At 49.0% G+C, this 22,918-nt stretch overlaps 1 protein-coding gene across 1 annotated transcript in view; it reads right to left on the bottom strand.

Moving 5' to 3' along the window:
• The window catches only part of LOC101842812 (kinesin-like protein KIF19), a 48,108-nt gene that overhangs the window by 12,084 nt on the left and 13,106 nt on the right, over positions 1-22,918 (bottom strand). Inside the window, exons 4-13 of the mRNA XM_040751452.1 lie at positions 20,845-20,932; positions 19,629-19,765; positions 18,729-18,854; positions 15,236-15,430; positions 13,455-13,607; positions 12,564-12,686; positions 10,870-11,020; positions 6,876-7,050; positions 5,704-5,878; positions 2,111-2,381 (exon numbers count right to left, since the gene is read on the bottom strand). Of these exons, the coding sequence (XP_040607386.1) occupies positions 2,111-2,381; positions 5,704-5,878; positions 6,876-7,050; positions 10,870-11,020; positions 12,564-12,686; positions 13,455-13,607; positions 15,236-15,430; positions 18,729-18,854; positions 19,629-19,765; positions 20,845-20,932 (1,594 nt within the window). The remainder of the gene's footprint in view (positions 1-2,110; positions 2,382-5,703; positions 5,879-6,875; positions 7,051-10,869; positions 11,021-12,563; positions 12,687-13,454; positions 13,608-15,235; positions 15,431-18,728; positions 18,855-19,628; positions 19,766-20,844; positions 20,933-22,918) is intronic.

Genomic DNA, 22,918 nt, shown 5'->3' with positions numbered 1-22,918 from the left:
TTTGTGTGCGTGTGTGTGATAATGAAGATGGGCTCAGGGTCTTTTGGGGGCAGGGTGTGGCCTGGGTCTCACTGTGCAGATATGACTGGTTGAGAACTCACTATGTAGACCAGGATGACCTTAAGCTCACAGAGATCTGTAGACCTTTTACTCCTGTGTTTGGATGAAAAGCATGCACCATTACTCTTGGTAAATCCTGTGTGTCAAACATGCTAAGCAAATACTCTACCGTTGAGCTACACCTCATCTGAAGTTTAAAATTCTTTTTCTGGCCAGGAAGTGGTGGTGCATACTTTTAATCCCAGCACTTGTGAGGCAGAGGCAGGTGGATCTCTGAGTTTGAGGCCAGCCAGGCCTATAGCAAGTTCCAAAGCTACACACAAAAACCCTCTTTCTATAAATTAAAAAAAGAAAGAAAAGAAAACTGAACATGAATGTTTTCCGAAGTGCTGTTCATAATAGCCATAGATTGTGACAACACTAACAGATGAGCTTTTACACACGGACTGTCCATGTGGTGGAATATGACTCAGCTATGAAAACCAATGACATTGTGGTGTCTGCTACAACATGAATGAGTCTAAGAAATGTTATGCTAAGTGAAAGAAATCAGACACCAAAGACCATGTAGTATATGACTGAATTCACAGGAAATATCCCAAACAGGTAAAACACAGAGCTAGGGAAATGATTGGGGTCCCCACTCCTGAGAGAGACCTGAGGCAGGAGTTACACAATGAGATCCAGCCTTGGAGAGAAAGAAAGGGCTGGAAAGATGGTTGTGTGGGTAAAGTGCTTGTTGCTCAGGCATGAGGACATGTGTTGGGTCCCTAGTACTCACATAAAAGAGTAGGAATAGTGGTGTGTGACTTTAACTCCAGCGATGGGCAGACAGAGACAGGAAGATTCCTGGGACTTAATGGCCAGCTAAACTGGCCTACTCAGTGAGCTCCAGGTTCAATGTGAGACCCTGTCTCAAAAATCAAGGTGGTCTGTGGTACAAGAAGACACCTGGATACTGGCCTCTGTTCTCCACACGTGCACCCATATGTACATGTATGCATATACAAATACCCACATACAATACGGAATAAATCAAATATTTTTAAAAAGTGAAGACAAGGCTGGGTGTGATGGTGCACACCTTTGATCCCAGCACTCAGGAGAAAGAGGCAGGCGGAGCTCTGTGAGTTTAAAGCCAATCTTGTCTACACCGCAAGTTTCAGACCAGCCAGGGCTACCTGGGGAGACAAAAAAGCTGGAGCTAGCCACTAGGGTAGCTGAAGTAGGACAGTTATGAGTTTGAAGACAGCCTGAGTTAAGCAATGTAACGCTGGGAAGGGAAGATGGAGGGGAAAAGAGAGGGAGGAAAGAGGGGAAAGGAGGACAGTAGGGAAGGAGGGAGGGATGGGGTGGGTACAGGGAGCCAGCCACAATAAGCAGGATGGTGGCAGGACAGTGTCTGTGCTGTACTCTTGTCCTGTGTTTTCAAAGAGTGTTTTTGCTTATCTATGGTGCTGGGAATCGAACTCAGGGCTTTAGGCTTGCTAGGTAAGTACTATACCAATGAGCTATGTCCCCAGTCCTTCTGTCTCATGTGCACACCTGTGAGCGCTCGTGCGCACCCGTGTGTGTATGTGTGTGTGTGTGTGTGTGTGTGAGTGAGTGAGTAGAGAGAGAGAGAGAGAGAGAGAGAGAGAGAGAGAGAGAGAGAGAGAGAGAGAGAGACACCGCATGTATGTAGAGGTCAGAGGACAACCTCAGGTGTCTTTCCTCAGGCATCACCCACCTTTTGTTTAGGACAAAGTCTCCCTTTAGCCTGGAACTTTGCCAAGTATGCTAAGCCAGCTAGCCAGCCATCTTTGCTCTGTAGACCAGACAGGCCTCAAACTCAGAGATCCACCTGCCTCTGCCTCCCAAGTGCTGGGATTAAAAGCGTGCGCCACCACTGCCCGGCCACACTCAGCTTTTTAATGAGTTCTGGGGCTCAAACTCGAGTCCCCACACTTGTAAACACCTAACTGACTGAGCCATCTCCCTAGCCCTCGTCCTGTGGTTTCTCTTTTTCAAATGCAGTACCAGTTGATCACACACACCAAGCTGGCCTTACCCTGCATCAGTTGCCGCTGCCCCTGGATGACCTGCTCACACAGCATCCGGTGCTGGTGGTATCGCTGAATCACGAAGTCCTTCTGACACAGCAGGTTCTTGCGACACAAGTTGTCAGCCTGCAGCTCTGTGTTCTCCACCTCCAGCTGGTGGGCCCTGCACAGCAGCTGGAGCACCTCCCGCTGGTCCTCACTGGTCACCTGCCTGGGCAGCAGCTTCTCCATCTGGGAGGCCTTCTGCTTGGCATGGGCCAGGCGCTGCTCTAGCCCAGCCTGTGGGAAGACAAGGACAGCTTGGGGCAAGCAGGGACACAGTTAGTCAGCCTCATGAGACATGTGGCAGCCAGCCCTAATGATGAGCTCCTGGGAGGGCCGATACTGGCGAGGTCCGTTTGACAGAGCCACAGCTGCCTAGAAGACACACATGGACAATAATGTGAACTGGGTAGCATGTGGCCATGCCAGTGAGGGCCTCTGTTGATTAGGAAACCCACCTTAAACATAGGACACAGCATTTCCCTAGGCTGGGGTCCTGGACTGAGTAAGGAGAAAGTGAACTGAGCACCTGCATCCATCCATCTCTGCCTCCTGACTGTGGATGCCATGTGACCAGCTGCCCCATGCTCCTGCCACCAAGCCTAACCACCATGATGGACCGTGCTTGAAATATGACCTAAAATAAACCCTTTCTTCTCCAATTGTGCAGGAATTCTGTAGTCCCAGAGCCACACAATACAGGAGATTCAGGGCTGGTGAGACGACTCAGCAGTTAAGAGCACATACTGCTATTACAGAGGATGTAAGTTCTGTCCCCATTACCCATAGCCCGTGACTTACAACTACCTGTAACTCTATGGGATCTGATGCCCTCTTCAGGTCTCCTCAGACACTGCCCTCACATGCATACACAGTCACACACATACAGAAACATAAATAAAAATGAATATTTTCTAAGAAAATATGGGAGCTTTCTAGGCAGGGTGTTGGTAACTTTGCAGAAAATGCAGCCATCCATCCTAGCAGCATACCACCCTGAGAAATCCCTAATAAACTCATTTCATTCCTCAAGCAGAACTTGGATGAGTCTTCCTCCTCTTCCTTCTCCTCTCCCCAGCCCCACCTTCTTTTCTGCCAGAGTCACATAGCCCAGGCTAGCCTCAAACTCACTATGTAGCTGAGGATGACCTTGAACTCCTGATTTTCCTGCATCCAGAGTGCCGGGATTACAGGTGTGCACCACCAAGAGTCCAGTTTATGCGGTGCTAGGGATGATCCCGGGACTCTATGCAGACTACACAGGAGCACTACCGGCTGATTCACATTCCCAGCCCTTGAATGAGTCATGGGCTGTTAGTGCTGCTCCAGTTTGGGGGCAAGTGTTAACGGAAGCTTCATGTCTCTCAGAAATGCAAGCTTATCTATCCACCCCATCTGCTCCTTCCTGCAGAAACCGGAGTGGGAACTCTTGGCCCCCTCTTCTACTCCTTCTCTTATCTCCTGAACCACCCCAGCACTTCTGCATGGGGCCATGTGTGCTGTGGAATGGCAGCCCCTCCTACTGGGAACTGTAAGTGGCAAACCGCCTTTTCAATGCCAGGAAACATAATCACCCCCCTCACACTGTGACATGCCTCCAGGGTGTTCCATCTCACAAGGCGGTGGGCTGCACTCCAGGTCCTGATCATCTCAATCAGCACGTGAGGGGACACAGGGAGAGCTTGTCTACTGTAAGCCTCCTGAACTGCTCACCCTGTGTAAAATGATCTGGGAGCCCTTGAGACCCACACACAGCCTGTAGCCAGGTTCTACACACCTACCAGGCAGGTCTCCAGATCTCTGTACATAGATATGCCTATGGACTTGCTTCTATGTGTCCATATGCTCTGTGTGCTCATAACAAGAGTGTGTGAGTGTGTGTGTGTGTCTGTGTGTCTGTGTGCACTTGATGGAGATACTGACCACTCCTATAAAACACTTTCATGCTGGAGTCTGCTCAGGTGACTCAGCAAAGCTATCACACCACTCGACTAACTCCACATGGCCCCCAGAGAGTCACGTGTGGGGCTCAGACTGCCTTTGTGCCCAGAGTCTTGGTCCCCAAGGGATGGGTAGATAACAGTTGCAGGAGATGTGTTCTGCCACCTTCCTTATGATCAGGATTTGATTTCACTCCCTTCATCCCTACTCCTCCCCAAGCAACCTCCCCTCAGTCCTCCCCAACTCCATCCAGACTCCCCTGATGCCCTCTTCCACTCCCCTCCACACAGCCTTCTGAGTTCCCAACTCCCTAACTGAAAAACAGGCCCTCCTCTGCCCACTTGCACCTGTTCCAGTGACTACAGCTGCTCCAGCAAGTCACACCTGTGTCTCTTCCCCTCAGATCTGAGCTCAGGGCACAGGACATGGCTAGTTTTCATTGAAGCCCCAGGGCATGGCCTCCAGCTATTTAAAACCTTGACTTTTGCTTAATTATTCATTTATTGACAGACAGACTCAGCACTGCAGGTTCCTGATTGATAGGGTCACCACTTCAGGCTCCTGACTGGCAGGCTCACCACTGCAGGCTCCTGTCTGACTGTCACTGCAGGATCCTGACTGGCAGGCTCACCACTGCAGGCTCCTGACTGACAGGCTCACCTCTGTGTAGCTCCTGACTGGCAGGCTTGTCACTGCAGGTTCCATCACTTGTTGATATCTGAATTTGCCCTTGGGGTTCATGCCATTTAGCTGAAGCACATCACTGGCATAGACAAGAGGCATCTATCTTAATTTTAAAAGCTGTAGAGAGTCTAATCATTAATTTGAAGTGAGACGGCAGGAGCCGAGACTGCAGCGGGCAGGTGTAGAAACACGAAGGGCCTCTTGTTTCGTTACATAGCTTTTAAGAGAATTAAATGATGTTTGCTTTTAACAATCTGACATCACTGGACACACCCACAGCATTTAGCTAATGAGCCACCCAGTTCCTGGCATCATTGGCCTTCCCCCAAAGCTTCCTCAAGCAAGAGTTTTATACTTTTCCTAAATTGCATTTACTCATTAGCCAGCTATTACATAAACAGCTCATTTCTTTAAAAAGCTCTATTTTTTTCTAGACAGGGTTCCTCTGTGTAGCCCTGGCTGTCCTGGAACTCGCTCTGTAACCCAGTCTAGCCTCGAACTCATGGAGATCTTCCTGTTTCTGCCTCTCAAGTACTGGGTAAGCCCCCTCTGTTCCTTGGCTTACCTTTCCTTATGGGATGTACAGTGCCTAGCAACAGAGCACACCACCTATCTTTTTTTTTCTTAGAAGACAATGCCTCATGCATCCAGTCTGACCAAGGATGACCTTGAACTTCTGATCCTCCTGCCTCTACTTCCTGAGTGCTACTATTCCAGGTGTCCAGCACCACACCTGTTGCTGGGGCTGGAATCCTAGGCCTTGTGCTTGATAAGCAAATCTCTACCAACTGAGCTACACCTCTGAGTCTGAGACCCAGGTGGCTGTGACCACATAGCTAGCTGTGTTTCATGGGCTGAGAAGGAACTCTCAAAGCATTGCCTGGCTCAGACAATAAGCGCCATTGCCATGGCTGAGTATCCCTCTCTCTCTCACCTTGAGGGCTGCCGTCTTCTGCTGTTCGGCCAGGAGCAGGTTCACCTCCTCTCTGGCCAGAGCCACCTCCGGGGGCTCTGAAGCCTCCACCTCCTCTGCATCAGCATCCCCTGGCTCCTCGTCCTTCTCACTGCTTTCCATGTTTACATGGTGGTGGGTCTTCTCCCGCTCCCAGCTGAGTCAGGACACAGGTATCAGCCTGAGTGGAGAGTTCTGCATCTAGCACCCAGAGCTCTCTAGGCCTACTCATAGCATGGGAAAATGATGGAGACGAATCAGGTCTCCCTCATGATCTTCTCCACATATGTATCCATCCCTATGTAGAGCAGGCTGGCCTCGAACCCAGAGATTTACCTGCCTCTGCCTCCCAAGTGCTGGGATTAAAGGTGCGCCCCACAGCACGGCAAGTTTAGAATGGCTGCAGTGTAAGCACTGTGCTGCTCGTGCAATTGAAGAGAGAGCAGGAAGGTGAGCATAATGACGACAGTGACCATGGTAAACAGAGATGTACAGTTGTCGTCCCAGCAATCAGGGGGCAGAAGCAGGAAGATTACAAGTTCCAGGCCAGCCTGAGTTACATAGCAAGACCTTGTTCCAAACAAAGAGGGTTAAGGGAAGGAGAAGGGGAGAGGAAGGGAAGGGACTGAGAAGGGAGGGAAGGGAGGGGAAGAGAAGAGGAGGGGAATTACAGTGAGAAGCAAGAATAGAGAGTGAAAAGAAGCAACGGGTGTGAGTGTGACAGTGCTGTTTGAAGTCACCGCCTAAGTGGGTGGACATGTGTGTGTTTTTTAGGGCAATTGGCGGGACACCCACTGTCCCAGTGTAATGATCACTAGAACCCCTTTCACCTTCAGATGCCTGGTGTGGACGGTGGGCATCCCTGCTATTCTCTGCACAGGGTCATGCTACCTTCAGATCAGGAATGCATACGGGCAAGTGAACCATGGGAGAGAGATTGTGTTAATATTTACTGGCCCGTGGGGCTGGCTCTGAACCCCAGTTTTAAGAGATCTAGAAGTGTCTCCTGCTTGGCCCAGCTTACCAATAGGAGAGGAACAGAGACAGGACTTGCTTCCTTGGGGACCTCCAGATGGTAGCAAAAAGCAGCCCCCTCTGTTCCTTGGCTTACCTTTCCTTATGGGATGTACTGTGCCTAGCAACAGAGCACTCACTCCGCAATGGTCAGTAGGTGGCGAGACATGTCTATGTGCAGCTCAATGTTGGTATTCTCCAGCTCCACAAGGCTGCGCCGCATCTCCATCTGCTCCTTGAAAGCCCCAATAAGCTGTGCCCGGATCTTGTTCATCTGTAGACGACTGTCCTCCTCTGCATCATGGGGTACTGTGACTGTAGGTGGGAAGAGGGCTGGTGGGCTGGACTCCACGCTCACTCGTTAAAATGAGCCATGACCCATGGACATGTGTGGATGGATGGAGGATGGGTGGGTGTGTAGGTGAGAGGATGTGTGGATGGATGGACGGGTAGGTAATTGATGGTACATAAATTGATCAATGGATGGGTTTTTTACAGACAGATGTTTCTTGATAGACAGATGTATGTGTGGAGAGATGGATGCATAGATATGTGGGTGGGTGGATGCATGGAAATGTAGATGGATGATAGATAAGGCAGAGGGATGGATGAATGGGGGTGGGTGGGCAGACGAATGTGTATTTGGGTGGACAGATGGATGGGGAGACAGATGGATATGTGAGCAGATGGTTAATAGATGGAGGGGTACATGAGGGTGGGTGTGTGCATGTATGGAGAGGGATGGATGATGGATAGATGGGAAGTAAGTGTGTGGATGAACATGCATTTGGGAGCATGGGTGGATGGAGGAATGGGTGAGTGGGTGGACGAATGGATAGAGAAAAGATGCGTGGATGGGTAGTTGAATGGGTGGCATATGGATGGATAAATGAAGGTTGGTAGATGGGTAATGTCATGGTCTCACTTCTCTTTGAAAACCTTAATTTTTGTCTAGTTGTTATATTACCCATTTAATACACATTTCATATTCCCTAGAACTTTATTTTTACCTAGTCCAAGAAGTGAAAGCTATTTCAGCTGACACCTATGTTTCCTAAAGTATTTGACACTTTTTTATATGTTCACTGCCACTAAAAAATCTGTATTGCTGGCAAGATGGCTCAGTGGGTAAAGGTGCTTGTAGCCAAGCCTCACAATCTAAGTTTAATTCCCCAGAACCCACATGGTAGAAGAAGTAAACCAATTTCTGCAAGTTGTCCTCTGACCTACACACACACACATACACACACACACAAATAATAAATAAAATGAAAATAAAAATAAAAATAAAAGCAGTTCTTCTGTGAATTGTCTAATAAATGTCTTGCCCATTATTAATCACTGGGCTGCTTGCTTATTTTTATTGATTTTAGAAGTCCTCTGTAAATTACACCAAAACTTATCTTCATAAACCAAAGAACATGTGTGCATATATTTAATGAACTTGACTTTGGTACATATGTCCTTTTAGGGGTAGAGGGTTATGTGTGTATATGCTGTGTACCTGTCGATGGGATCTGTGTGTATGCATGCAGTTGCATGTGCCCATGCCAGGCTAGAGGTCAATGTTGTGTGTCTTTCAGAGTCTCTCCATACCTTATGCTTTGAGACAGGGTCTTTAACTGATCCTGCAGCCCATCAACTTGCCAGACTGGATGGCCATCAAACTCTAGCAATCCTCCAAACCCTTCCCTTACCCGGTGCTGGGGTTAGAAACACCCAGTGCTGCCTGGTGTTGTGTTTTTTATTATTATTATTTTAATTTTAAATAGCTTGTTTTACATGTCAATCCCAGTTCCCTCTCCCTCCCCTCCTCCTTCACCCTCCCACCATCCCCCCCATCCTCCCACCCTACCCCCAATCCTCCCACCCTATTGTCAATTCCTTTCACATAGGGGATATCTAGAGTCTGTCATTTCACACAGGGTAGGGTCCAGGCACTCCCCCTAAGAGTTCAGGCTGAGAGTGCATCCCTCTTTGTGTTATGGACACATGATGTCTGTTAGTATTCGAGGGATAAACACTGATCCACTGCTCAGGACCCCATAGGTTGCCCAGGCCTCCTCACTGACTCTCACATTCAGGGGGGTCTGGATTAGTCCCATGCTGGCCTCCCGGCTGTCAGTCTGGGGTCCAAGAGCTCTCCCCTGTTCGGATCAGCTGTCTCTGCTGGTTTTGCCAGCCCATTCTTTGCCAATTTGCTCATCGTGTTGTGTTTTGTTTTGTTTTTCCAGAAAGGGTTTCTCTGTGTAGCCTTGGCTGTCCTGGAACTGGCCCTATAGACCAAGCTGACCTCAAACTCAGAGGTCTGCATGCCTCTGCTTCCCAAGAGCTAGGATTAAAGGTGTGTGCCACCATCCTGCCTGCTTCACCTGGCTTTTTACAGGAGTGCTGAGGATCCTAACAGGTCCTCATGTTCACATAGGAAGCAGTGGCTTCGCCTCCAAGCCCCACACAGGTGCCCTGAGAATCTGTTTTTACCAGTTTTATCTTTCCTTCCTTCCTTCCTTCCTTCCTTCCTTCCTTCTTTCTTTCTTTTTTGAAAGAGGGAGAGAGACAGAGAGAGAGAGAGAATTCAGTCCCCAAAGCCAGGTGTGATAGCGCCTATCTATAATTCTAGCACTGAAGCATGGGAGAGGCAAAGACAAGTGGATCCCTAGGGCACACTGGGCAGCCAGCATAGATCAATTGCTAAGTTCCAAATCCAGAGAGAGACCCTGCCTCAAAAAAACAGTATGGGAGCTGGAGAGATGTCTTAGCATTTAGGTGCACTGGCCACTCTTCAGAGGACCCAGGTTTGACTCCTAGCACCCACATAGCGCCTGACAACTATCTGTAACTCCAGTCTCAGAGATCTGTCACCCTCTTCTGGCTTCCTTAGGTACTACACACATGTGGGGTACAGACACAGATGCAGACAAAAAACCCATACAACTAAAATAAATTTAAAAATTTTAAGTTAATTAAAAAAATAAGAGCCAGATATGGAGGACAGGGGATACACCTTTAATTCTAGCACTTATGAGGCAGAGGCAAGAGGATCTCTGCGAGTTCAAAGTCAGCTTGGTCTACACAGTGAGTTCCAGGACAGCCAAGGCTGCACAGGGAGTCTACCTTGTCTCAAAAACAAAAGAACAAAGTCAAGGCAAAAGGCAGCCGCTGTGAGCCTCTTTGAGGTTGTGTTGGGTCCACCTGCTGCTCTGAGTCCTGACTCAGAGAGGTTCAACTTCTTCCTCTCCTTCTGTCTTTTCTCTTGGAGGTGGGTCAGAGCCGGGGTGCCTTTTCTGATGCTCTGGCTTCCTAACTCTTTCTTAGAAGGCCCCTCCCTCATTTACCATGCAGCAGAATATCAGCTATGTGGCTAACAACCACACCGAAATCTCATGCTCCTACCTATGAATCTGTAATAATTTTCTCCCTAAACTCAAAAAAAAAATGCAAGGTAGAGAGGGAGGAAGATACTCAACACTGACCTTTGGCCTCCACATGCAGAAGTATGTGGGTGTACACACATACACAGAGACACACCAAAAAAAAAAAAGAAAATGAAATTAAAAAGAAAAAAGGGACATAGCAGGGTGGTGGTGGCCCACGCCTTTAATCCCAGCACTTGAGAGGCAGACGCAGGCAGATCTCTATGAATTCGAGCCCAGCCTGGTCTACAAGAGCTAGTTCCAGGGCAGCCTCCAAAGTCACAGAAAAGCCCTGTCTTGAACCCACACACACACACCAAAAAGAACTTAAGCCAGATATAGTGGCGCACGCCTTTAATCCCAGCACTTGGGAGGCAGAGGCAGGCGGATCTCTGTGAGTTCGAGGCCAGCCTGGTCTACAAGAGCTAGTTCCAGGACAGCCTCCAAAGCCACAGAGAAACCCTGTCTCGAAAAACCAAAAAAAAAAAATATTCTAGTCCTCATATCTTATAGGCAAGAAACTAGAACTAGCCGGAGGCTCCCAGGGAAGCAGGAACAATAGCCCTTGGCTGGATCACTTGACCAATGTGAATGCAGAAATCAGAATGGCCACTGCCAGGCACTTGGGCTAGGAAAGGCAATGGGGCCATGGAACCTGCATGTTGGGCACAGAGTTCCAGGGAGAAGAGGGTGACGAGGCATCGAGTGTACTCAGTACTACCTTGCATATCCAGGATGCTGGGGTCACTTTTCTTCTCCTTATCCTGCTTCTCAATCTTTGACTTGAGGTGTTCGATTTCCCTGCGCAGGTCAGAGATGACGTCTGTGTACTGCGCGATGCGGTAGGAGACATTCAGCAAGTTACGCTTGACCTGAAGATAGATCAGGTCAGGCATGGTGAGAAGTGTCCTGAAGGAGAGGCTTGAGAAGTGACATGGTGGGTGTGGTGACTGGCTTTGTCAACTGGACACAACTCACAATCATCCTGGGAAGAGTCTCAAAGAGCGGTTATCGACATTGGACTGGGCTCTGGGCATGTCTGAGGGGGACGGTCTTAAGTAAGTTAATTGATGGTACCCACAGTGAGCAGCACCATTCCCTATGTGTGTGTGGGGGGGGGTGTTGAACTACATAGGAATAGAGAAACTGAGCCAAGCATAAGAAAGCAAGCACACACGCATTAGTTTCTATGTTTGCCTTGATTTCCCCAAAATGGTGAACCATAACTTGGAATTTTGAGTCAAAATGGGCCTTTCTCATTTTGAGATTGCTTGTGTCAGGGTATTTTATCACAGAAACAGAAACGAAACCAGACCGGGCGGTGGTGGCGCACGCCTTTAATCCCAGCACTCGGGAGGCAGAGGCAGGCGGATCTCTGTGAGTTCGAGGCCAGGCTAGACCGACAGCCTCCAAAACAGAGAAACCCTGTCTCGTAAAAAACAAACAAACAAACAAACCAAAGATGGACAATAGTTCCGGTAGCACCACAGAGTGACTATACCAAGACTACCATGCTGTGAACCCACAGTGATTAAAACGGAAAGTTGGGTGGGTAAAGGTGATTGCCACCAAGCCTCTCGGCCCAGAACCCTCATGGTGGAGAGAGAAGAACTGACTCCCACAAGTTGCCCTCTGACAGCCAAATACTTGCTATGACATGCATCTATGCACACACTTGTATGTACACACCAAATAAAAATGGAATAAAGGAACAACTAAATGAAGCCTGGCAGTGGTGGTGCATGCTTTTAATCCTAGTACTTAGGAGGCAGAGGCAGTCGGATCTCTCTAAGTTTGAGGCCAGCCTGGTCTACAGAGCTAGTTCCAGGATAGCCAGGGCTACACAGAGAAACTCAGTTTCAAAAACCAAAAAAAAATATTCCATGTATATCTTACCATAATAAAAGATTTCAAATACGTCATCAGGCTTTTTTTGTTCTGTTTTGTTTTTAGAAATCTTCCCACTGGTGACTATTGCCACCACTGCTTGTGTGAGTGTATGGAGGGGTGATCCACGTTCATGTGGTGTACATGTGTGTGTTCATGAGTATACAGGTCAGAAATCAACTTCAGGTGTCATTCTTCAGGCTCCATCTGCCTTGTTTTTAAATGTTAACTAATCAATTTTGAGGCAGGGTCTCACAAAGTATCCCTGGCTGGCCTTATATTAATAGATCAGACCGGCCTTGACCTCACAGTGATCGCTTGCCTCTGCCTCCTGAAGGCTGACATTAAAGGCCTGCACTATGATGCCCAGTTCACCTTGTGACCTGGAGCTTGACAAAGAGGCTAGGTTGGCTGGCCAGCCAGCTTCAGGGATCTGTCTGTGTCTGTCTTTCCAAGATGCCACATCTGGCTTTCTTTTCTAATGTGGGTCTAGGGACTGAAGTCAGGCCATCTTTCCCACTCACTCACCCTTGTCTTGATGTTCTTTGCCCTGTAGGCATAGAGCAATGTGGTTCTTGACTCCTCAAAACTGGTGCTGGCCGGGCTGATGTGGGCGATCATCACTGTGCGGCTGTTGCCTCCCAGGGCATCCTGCTCAGTGAGAACCACAGAATTGGGTTGATGGGAGCCATGTGCTCCCCACATCACCGGTGGCCCCAGCGCTCCTCCAGTACTATCAGAGGTCTGGGAGAAGGGCAGACGATGCTGGGGACCACAGTGAGGTTAGTGCCTGGGAAGGAGACCCCCAGGAAAAGTGGGACCTCCTCCAGGGCTCCCATCTGACTGCTATTTTGATGAGAGCAGGTTAGACCAAGAGAAGATGCAAGGAGATTTATTTACTGCCTGCTTATTTATTTATTTAGACAGCATCAAGCCTAGTATAAAGAAAAGTTTCAGCCGGGTGGTGGTGGCACATGACTTTAATCCCAGCACTCAGGAGGCAGAGGCAGGTGGATCTCTGTGAGTTTAAGACCAGCCTGGTCTACAAAAGCTAGTTCCAGGACAGCCTCCAAAGCCACAAAGAAACCCTGTCTCAAAAAATAAAGAAAGAAGAGGAAGGAAGGAAGGGAGGGAGGGAGGGAGGGAGGGAGGGAGGGAGGGAGGGAGGGAGGGAGGGAGGGAGGGAGGGAGGGAGGGAGGAAGAAAAGAAAAAGAAAAGTTTCACAGATTATACTAGGGGCTTGTGAATGAGGATACTCAGGAGGGTGATAGGGTGATGGGGAGTCAAGCATTGGCCACACACTCAGACTTCTGCAGAGTGATGTCTTCAGGGCCCCAGGCCTCTGTGCTGGTGGTTAAATTCCTGGAAGATATTGTCAGCTATGGTGACCCCTCCCAACTGCCAGCTGGAGCACCTACCTTCAGCAGGCGCGTGAGTTTGCTGTCACGGAAGTTCACATACTGAGCACGGCTGCCACCCTTCTCGCTAAGCGCATTGATGCAGTTGCCCAGTGCCAGCAGCGAGCGGTTGATGTGTGCACCCTCTTTCATTCTCTTGCCTCTGTTCTGAGTCTGAGCAGAGAGGTCGGGCTGAACAGGGCCTGAGTCCCTTTCCCGTTCCCAGGGAGGGGACTGAAGTCCAAAGGAGTGAATGGCCCTGCCTGCCCTGGTCCTGGGGGTCACAAGCCCAAGGACTGAAGAACCCCTTGACAGAGTATCACAGAGTATTAAGCATCCATTCTCAGGAGATATAGAGCTGATTGACATAGAAAAGCTAACTGAAATAAACAGATTGGGACCCAGACAACACTGCTTACAACAAAATGCAAGCGAGAGGGTTTTGATGGCTCTCTGAGAGTCCACAGCCCCAGCACCTGATCCCCCCAACACAGCCCCACTTATTTCCTCTAATGCACAGGCTCTGTAGCAGTCTCCTGCCTCTCCACACCATCAGGGTTGTTTCATCTGCTGCCCCCACAGGATGCAAGCTCTGGGAAGTCACAACTGTCCCTGCGGGCCACGCAGGCAGCTGGCCATATTGAGTACTCAATGGCATGAACTAAATGAGCAGGTGAAGATGGGTACAGGAGCCAACAAATACATCTGAGCCCAGCATCCGCACGGTGGCTCACAAGTGTCTGTAACTCTAGTTCCAGAGAATCAGACACCCTCTTCTGACCTTCACAGTGCCAGGCACACAAGTGGCACATGGACATACAGATTAGATTTAATGCTGCTGGCCTTGAACTCACTATGTAGCCGAGGATGGCCTTGAGCTTCTGATTCTCCTACCTCCGCCTCTGGAATATAGACGTGTGCTGGGATTATATGCATGCACTATCACACTTGTTTTACACAGTGCTGAAGATGGAACCCAGGGCTTCATGTGTGCTAGGCAAGCACTCCACCACCTGAGTTACATCCCTAGCCCCTTCTTTTTGTTTTCAAAGTCTTGCTATGTCAACCAGGCCAGTCTGAAACTCACGCTCCTCCTGCCTCAGCCTCTCAAGCGCTGGGATGACAAGCATGTACCACTGCGACTAACTCCAGGTCTGTACTGTAAAGCAGAGACAGTACTGGACTTGAACTTGGCCAGGGAGGGCTATGGCTATGGAGATAATAAGCATCATTGTCTGGTGTGTGTACTAGAGGGGCAGGGAAATGCCGCCTGCTGGTAACACTGGGTCTGCAAAGGGCAATACAGCCTTTTCTGCCATGATCCTGTACACCTACCTACCTTCCCACAGTGGGGAACTTCAAATGCTTTTCCTTGTACTCCAACCCAACTCCTCAGAACCTGTCTGGACTCAGCCCTAAGACTCCTGCCACAGGCTCCGTAGACTGTGAAAGCACAGGCCTCCCTGGATACTGCTATCTGATTACATATGTCACCCAAACACAAGGCTTCCTAGGCCCAGGATGAGCCCACACAGCAAGTGGGACACCTTCAGTAGGTGCAGGATGAGCTGCCTGCCACAAGGGCAACCCTCTGAGAGCATTGACTACCTGCCTTCCTTACTAAATGCCTGCAGGATCCATTACCTAAGACTCAGTCAGCTCTCCTGGGCCCAACGCTGTCCTGGGTACCGAAGCATATCTAAACAAGGACAGGCAAGGTTCTACTCAGACCGAGATGACAGACCCCAAATAGAAAGACAGTAATAACATCTGAAAGTGGGTGCACTTCAGAGGCGCTGTACCTGGGCTGCACGCTCCGCACCTGCCAGGTCCACCATGAAGAGCCTCCCGAGGCGCACCTCCTCTGCCAGGTCACCGCCTCGGCTTTTCTGGTGCACAGTGACCTGCAACACTGCATGGGAGCGTGATGAAGTCTTGTTGGTAGCTGTGGGCTCCTGTGTACGCTGCCGGTTGCCTTTGGTGAGTAGCTGCATGATCTGAGGGCAGAGGGAAAGGAAGGCAGATCACAGACCTGAGGGGCCATACATTTGATCTAGAAAGAGCCAAGAAAAGGGGGAAGGGCGCTCTGGGGCTGGGATGCTTATAGCAGCAATTTCTGGTTTGTGGCATGAAGCGATTAATTAGTTAAATCAACTAGCGGAATTGAAGATTCTTGATGTGTACCCAATCTGCCCTTCCTCTCAGTGACAGATGTGACTAATGGATTATTCCCCCTTTAAGACAAAAATCTTACTGTAGTGGATAATGTTATGTCAACTTGACGCAAGCTAGAGTTATCTGAAAGGAGGGAACTTCAATTGAGAAAAATGCCTCCATAATATCCAACTATACGCCAGGCGTTGGTGGCACACAACTTTAATCCCAGCATTGGGGAGGCAGAGGCAGGCTGATCTTTGTGAGTTGGAGGCCAACCTGGTCTACAGAGTGAGTGCTGGGACAGGCTCCAAAGCAATACAGAGAAACCATGTCTCAAAAAAAAAAAAACAAAAACAAACAACAACAACAAAAAAAAAGATTCAACTATTAGTGATTGATGAGGAAGGGCCCAGACCATGGTAGATAGCACCATCCCTGGGCTGGTGGTCCTGGGTGCAGGCTGAGCAAGCCATGATCAGTAACATTCCATGGCCTCTGCATCAGCTCCTGCCTCCAGGTTCCTGTCCTATTAAGAGTACCTGTCCTAGCCAGGTATTGGTGGCACATTCCTTTAATCCCAGCACTTAGGAGGCACAGGCAGCCAGATCTCTGTGAGTTTGAGGCCAGCATGGTCTACAGAGTGAATGCCAGGACAGGCTCCAAAGCAATATAGAGAAACCTTGTCTCGGAAAAAAGAAAGAAAGAAAGAAAGAAAGAAAGAAAGAAAGAAAGAAAGAAAGAAAGAAAGAAAGAAAGAAAGAAAGAAAGAAAAGAGTACCTGTCCCGACTTCCTTCAATGATAAACAACAATATGGAACCATAGACCAAATAAACCCTTACCTTTCCAACTTGTCTTTTGGTCATGGTGTTTCACCATAGCAATAGAAACCCTAACTAAGACACATTGCCTGGATTAACTCAAACTTACTATGTAACCAGAGATGACCTGTATGCTGGGATTGCAAACGTGTGCCACCATGCTCAGTTTACACAGTACTGAGGATGGAATCCATGGATTCATGCATGCTAAGCAAGCACTATACCAACTGAGCTACATCTCCAGCCCAACTCACCCCTTCCCCACAGAGCCTAGAGCAGCCCTGAACCTTTTCAAGTCACAACTCCAGGCAGCTGCAGAACTGTTGGGGTTGGCAATGGAAGTGAACCGCTCTGTCATGCAAGCAGCTACAGAACCAGGGCAGCAATCCTCTCCTGAGCCCCTGCTGTGTGGGAACCAGGGTAGGACTGCACAGCATACATGGGGCAAGAGTGAGGGGAGCTGAGATGCTCACTGTCATTCAGACCATGGTAACTCAAATCTGTCATCCTAACATTTAAAGAGCTGAGGCCGAGCCGGGTGTTGGTGGTGCACGCCTTTAATCCCAGCACTTGGGAGGCAGAGGCAGGCGGATCTCTGTGAGTTCGAGGCCAGCCTGGTCTATAGAGCTAGTTCCAGGACAGCCTCCAAAGCCACAGAGAAACCCTGTCTCGAAAAAACCAAAAAAAAAAAAAAACCAAAAAAAACAAAACAAAACAAAACAAAATAAAGAGCTGAGGCCGGAGGATTGCTCTAAGTATAAGCCCAGCCTGGGCTACATAGTGAATCCCAGGCTATAGGCTAACAGTGTGAAATCTTGTCTCAGAAACAAAATCCAGGGCTAAAGAGACAGCTACATTAGTAAAGGGCTTACTGCACGGACTGAGTTTAGATCCCAGAATCAATGCAAAAGGAAGGAAGGAAGGAAGGAAGGAAGGAAGGAAGGAAGGAAGGAAGGAAGGAAGGAAGGAAGGAAGCAAGGAAGCAAGGAAGCAAGGAAGCAAGGAAGCAAGGAAGCAAGGAAGCAAGGAAGCAAGGAAGGAAGGAGACAAGTTGGACATAGTGGCATGTGTCTGTAATCCCAGTACTGAAAAGAGAGAGAGTAGGATGACCATTGCAGCAGCCTACTATTTGGCAAGTTCTAAACCAATGAGAAACCCCGTTTCACAAAAAATAACAAGGTGGGGTACTGGAGAGACAGCTCAGCAGTTAGGAGCACTGGCTGTTCCTCCAGAGGGCCAGAGCTCATTTCCCAGCATCCACATGGCAGCTCACAAACTATCTGTAATTCCAGTTCCAGGAGATCCATTGCCCTCTTCCTGCCTCTGTAAGCCATGCATGTGGTGTACAGACATACACAGGTAAAACACCCATACACATAAAATAAAAATAAATCTTTTCAAAGAAATTGTCCTCTAAGCCAGGTGATGGTGACATACACCTTTAATTTTAGCACTCAAGAGGCACTCAGGAGGCAGAGCAGAGGCAGGTGGATCTCTGAGTTTGAGGCCAGCCTGGCCTACAGAATGAGTTCCAGGACAGCCATGGCTACACAGAAAAACCCTGACTCAATAAACAATCAAACAAACAAATAGTGAATGAATGAATAAATTTTAAAAGAGATGGAGAGAGCCGGGAGTTGGTGGCGCACGCCTTTAATCCCAGCACTCGGGAGGCAGAGGCACGCGGATCTCTGTAAGTTCGAGACCAGCCTGGACTACCAAGCGAGTTCCAGGACAGCCTCCAAAGCCACAGAGAAACCCTGTCTCAAAAAACAAAAAAAAGAGAGAGAGAGAGAGAGATGGAGAGAAAGGTGTGGTAGTGAACTCCATTAATCCCAGCATTCAATAGGCAGAGGCAGGTGGGCCTCTGTGAGTTCCAGGGCAGCCTGGTCTAATCCCAAATTCCAAGACAGCCAGAATTACATAGAGAGACCCTGTCTCTAAAAAAAGAAAGACAAGGGAAAAGGAAGGGAAGGGGAGGCAGGAGGAGATGAGGGTAGCCGGTGCAGGAAAATCTACTGCCTGCCCTTGTAAAGGAACAATCATCAGGTCAGCTAGAGGATATCAAGCCAAGCTATGTTCACCTGATATAGTGTGCTGAGACGTGCCTGGGTCTGCACCTGGATGCTGAGGGCAGCCTACAGGATCGATAGGTGATGTCTGCCTGGAGCACCAGCAAGGAAGCATAGCTGACTACAGAGACCTGAGATCTCAGACCAAGTTCAGGTGCCAGAAAACAGCTCAGCTTGAACCCGCCTGCTGGTCCTGTGCAGCAAACGTAAGCAAGGAGGACTTTATGGGCTGGGCTATGACCCTCACCTCTTGAGCATTTGAGGTGGATACTTCTGTGATGCCCGCGATTTGGATGCTGCCTCTAGAATCTTCTCTCAGCTCCAGAAACCCAGAAGATGGATTCAGGAGGTCACGGATGACTTCGTTATAAATCTGGAACAGAACAGAAAGGTTGGGACAAAGTAGCAAAGAATCATAAGGAAGGGGCTGGAGAAATAACTTGGGGCTTAAGAGTGCTGGCTGTTCTTGAGGACTGGGGTTCAAGTCCCAGTACTTACAGAGTGGATTTCAAACGTCTGTAACTCCAGTTCCAGAGGATCCAACACCCTCTTTCAGCCTCTGTGACTACCAGGAAAGCATGTGGTACACAGATTCACATCCAGAACAAAGCACACCACACAGATAAATTTAAATTTGCTTTTGTTTTTGTTTTTTGATACAGGGTTTCTCTGTGTAGCTGTGGCTGTCTTGGAATTCACTCTGTAGACCAGGCTGGCCTCAAGCTCAGGGATCTCCCTGCCTCTGCCTCCTAGGTGCTGACATTAAAGGCATGCATTACTATGCCCAGCATAAATAATTTTTAAATTATTTTATTAGTATGGGTGTTTGCCAACATCTGTGTCTGTTCAACACTTGCACACAATGCCCTTAGAGGCCAGAGGAGGATGTTGGATCACCTAGAAGTAGAGTTGCAGACAGTTGTGAGCTGCCATGTGGGTACTGGGAACTGAACCCATGTCCTTTGGAAAAGCAGCTGATGCTCTTACCTCCTGAGCCATCTCTTCAGCCCCCTAAAATATTTTTAAAAGAACCAATCGGAAGCCTGAGCTGCCGGAGCGCTCACAGCCTGAGAATGAGTTCTGCACAGGCAGCTGTTATTGTACCCATTCTGCAATTGATCCAACTGAGGCAGGAGAGTCAGCTCACCTCCAGGTAAGACATAGACACACTATATTCCATGTTGTCCTGGGTCTCCTCGATGGCCTGGAAGAGGTCAGTGAGGGTCTGTAGGTAGATGCCAGGCTCTGCATCCATGCCCAGCATGGTGTGGGTTTTCCCAGCACCTGCAGGAGGGTGGGGCTTAAATGTGCTGTGCAATAAGAGGCCTGGCATCCTGCATAGTTTCAGGAGGTGTTCTCTATAAGGGGTCCCCTCCCGATTTGCCCCCAAGAAGGACAGCATGGGCTTGTCCTTCCCTTAAGCCAGGCACTTCACTGACTGGTGAGTGAGTGAGCAGCCAGGCCCCCACCTACACAGACAGGGTTCCAGTCCTCACCCAAGGAGAAGAGAACTGCTTTATTCTGTAGCCCCTGACCAGGCATACTCTTGGCCCTTTCTTTTTCCTTTCCTTATTTACTCCAGACAAGGTCTCATTATATAGCCCAGGCTGGCTTGGGACTTGTGAGCTTCCTGCCTTAGCTCATGCCACCTGTTAGCAAACATTGATAGAGCATCACTCATAACCTCAGAGAAGAAATCCACAGCCCTCCCGAGCAGAAAATCACAGGCTGGGGTTGAATGTAGCATCAGCCTTGGGAAAGTGCCACCCTGATGGATGGCTACGTGCTCTGGCACAGCTATCTGATTCTCTGGACTTGTTCCTGTGAAGAGGGAACACTCTCACCTTTAAAAGGTGTGGATGACAAAGCCCAGCACATAGGTCCCTGGTGCCTATAATGAGGCTCAGTGCTAGAGTACTAGCTTAGAAAGCATTAGGCCCAGAGTTCAATCCCAGGCACTACCAAAAACACATAAATACAGCTGAGTGGTGGTGGCACTCACCTTTAATCCCAGGACTCTGGAGGCAGAGGCAGGCGGATCTCTGTGAGTTCCAGGCCAGCCTGGTCTACAGAGAGAGTTTCAGGACAGCCAGACTGTTTCACAGAGAGACCCTGTCTTGAGAAACCATTAAGAGTGTGTGTATGTGTGTGTGCGCGCACGCGCGCGCGCGCAATGGAAATGGCATGGCACAAACCAGTCATGGGGATACACACTTATAATCCCAGCACTTGGGAGATGGAGAAAGGAAGATTGGGAGTTCAAAATCATCCGTGGCTACCTGGACCTTATCTCTAGAATGGGGCAGGTGACCTCTGCTGGCACCATGCCCATACCCTCCTGGAAACAATGCCCAACCCAGTACCTGAGGGGCCATAGGCAAAAACTGTCGCATTGTATCCAGAGATGACGCCCTCCACTAAATGCTGGATGGTGGCATGGTAAACAGCTTCCTGTAGACAGACAGGAGGACAGACAGTAAGGGGACAGCCCAGCCTGAGTCAGGAGGTCTATTGCTTAGAAAAGACAGAGACCAGTACTTGGGAGGCAGGGGTAGGCAGATCTCTGTGAGTTTGCCGCCAACCTGGTCTACACAGTAAGTTCTGGTCCAGCAAGAGCTACGTAGTGGGAGTATAACCAAAGAAACAAACAAAATTTTGGAATTTCCCCCCACCAGGAGGCCTGACACCCACTCCTATAGGAGCTAGTCGATCCTGAAACTACTGAAAGAATTGAAAGACTGAGGACCGGACTTAGAACTGCGTCATTACCATCAGGATCCCACTTGGAGGGATGAAACTGGGCAGGGAGTGGAGTCTTGTGAAACAAAGGCAGCAATGCCCAGGAGGAGACATGCAGGTAGTGAGCTCCCTGCCCGTGGGGGAGTTCAAGAAGAGACACCTGGAGCTGGTGAGTGAAACACAGGTTCATCTGGCTTAGCCACCAACACTCCATTCTACTGCACCTCCTGAGTCTCCACTCTGGTGCAGCTCTGGCTGCTCATAGTTTCTCCAAGCTAGGCTGAAAGCCACCAAATCTAACCTGCCTCTCTGTGACTTCAGACAGGCATAGGCTAAGTCTGAATTTGGGCTCTGCTGTGTGTGGTATGATCTCAGACGAATGCCTCACATGTAGAACAAGGAAGTGTGTGTGTGTGTGTGTGTGTGTGTGTGTGTGTGTGTGTAAGAGAGAGACAGACAGACAGACAGACAGAAAATAGGGTCTCATGTAGTGCAGGCTAGCCACAACTTGCTATGTAGCTGAGGATGACCTTGAACTCTTTATCCTCCTGCCTCTACCTCCTAATGGGTGGGGTCAAAGGTGTGTGTCACCACATCCAGCTAGGAGAAGGAAATATTTCTGAATATTATGTAAGGTTTGCAAGGGAGCCGGGTGGTGGTGGTGCATGCCTTTAATCCCAGCACTCAAGAGGCAGAGACAGGCAGAACTCTGTGAGTTCAAGACCAGCCTGGTTTACTGAGTTCCAGGACAGGCTCCAAAACAATACAAAGAAACCCTGTCTTGGAAAAACCAAAAAAAAAAAAAATGCTTGCAAGGGACACTGGGGCCTTGAGTGTAGCACTCAGCATGAAGTAGCTTGCTGATAACTGTCAGTGACCAGGTCCCTCTGTGGAATGCCATCATGACCTTGGACATGACCTCTGCTCAGAGAGTAGATAGGGAGCCACTCTGCTTTACAATAATAGCTTAATCCTGAGCTGAGGGTGACAGCGGTACTGTCAAAAGTGACCATTTGGATCCGGTGGCATAAACCTTTAATCTCAGCACTTGGGAGACAGAAGCAGACATACCTCTATGAGTTCAAGGTCAGTTCAAGGGTCTACACAGCAAGTTACAGGACAGCCAAGAATACATAATAAGACCTGTCTGAAAACAAAAAGTGACCAGTGTCCCCAGCAGGCCCTTCTTCTGTGTTAAGTGTCCTTACTGAGAAACTGTCCACATTCCTATGTCCCCTACAGCAGACATAGGAAGCATCCTGGCATGAGTGTGATTAGCTAAGAATGGCCCTGGGCACTTAGCTGCATAGCTGAGGTGCTGAATATATCCTCTATCCTGGTACTCACAGAGGACTTACTAACATCAGCCTCGAGGTTTGACCATCCAGCATGAATACATGTGCCCTCTGTTTGCCAGGCTTTGGAAGTCCAGGGAGCTCCCACTGGCCCTGCTGAAGCTCTGAGATCACCATGCTGAATGAAGCCACTATCCTAGAGACAGCCCTTCTAAGAAATCTGTCCCCAGGAGCATGAACTATCTCCTAGCTACTCCAGTACTAACTGATGACCAAGTGGGAGACCACCACCAACATGTAACTCCAAAGAGCTGATGACCACAGCACCTTGAACATCCAATCTTAAATACATGTACCCCTCACAGAGCCATAGACAGTGACAGTACAGCCACTTGGTATTGGA

Source organism: Mesocricetus auratus, unplaced genomic scaffold (genome assembly GCF_017639785.1).
Source record: "Mesocricetus auratus isolate SY011 unplaced genomic scaffold, BCM_Maur_2.0 Super-Scaffold_100008, whole genome shotgun sequence".
NCBI lineage: Eukaryota > Metazoa > Chordata > Mammalia > Rodentia > Cricetidae > Mesocricetus > Mesocricetus auratus.
This window is presented reverse-complemented; position numbering and strand designations above follow the sequence as displayed.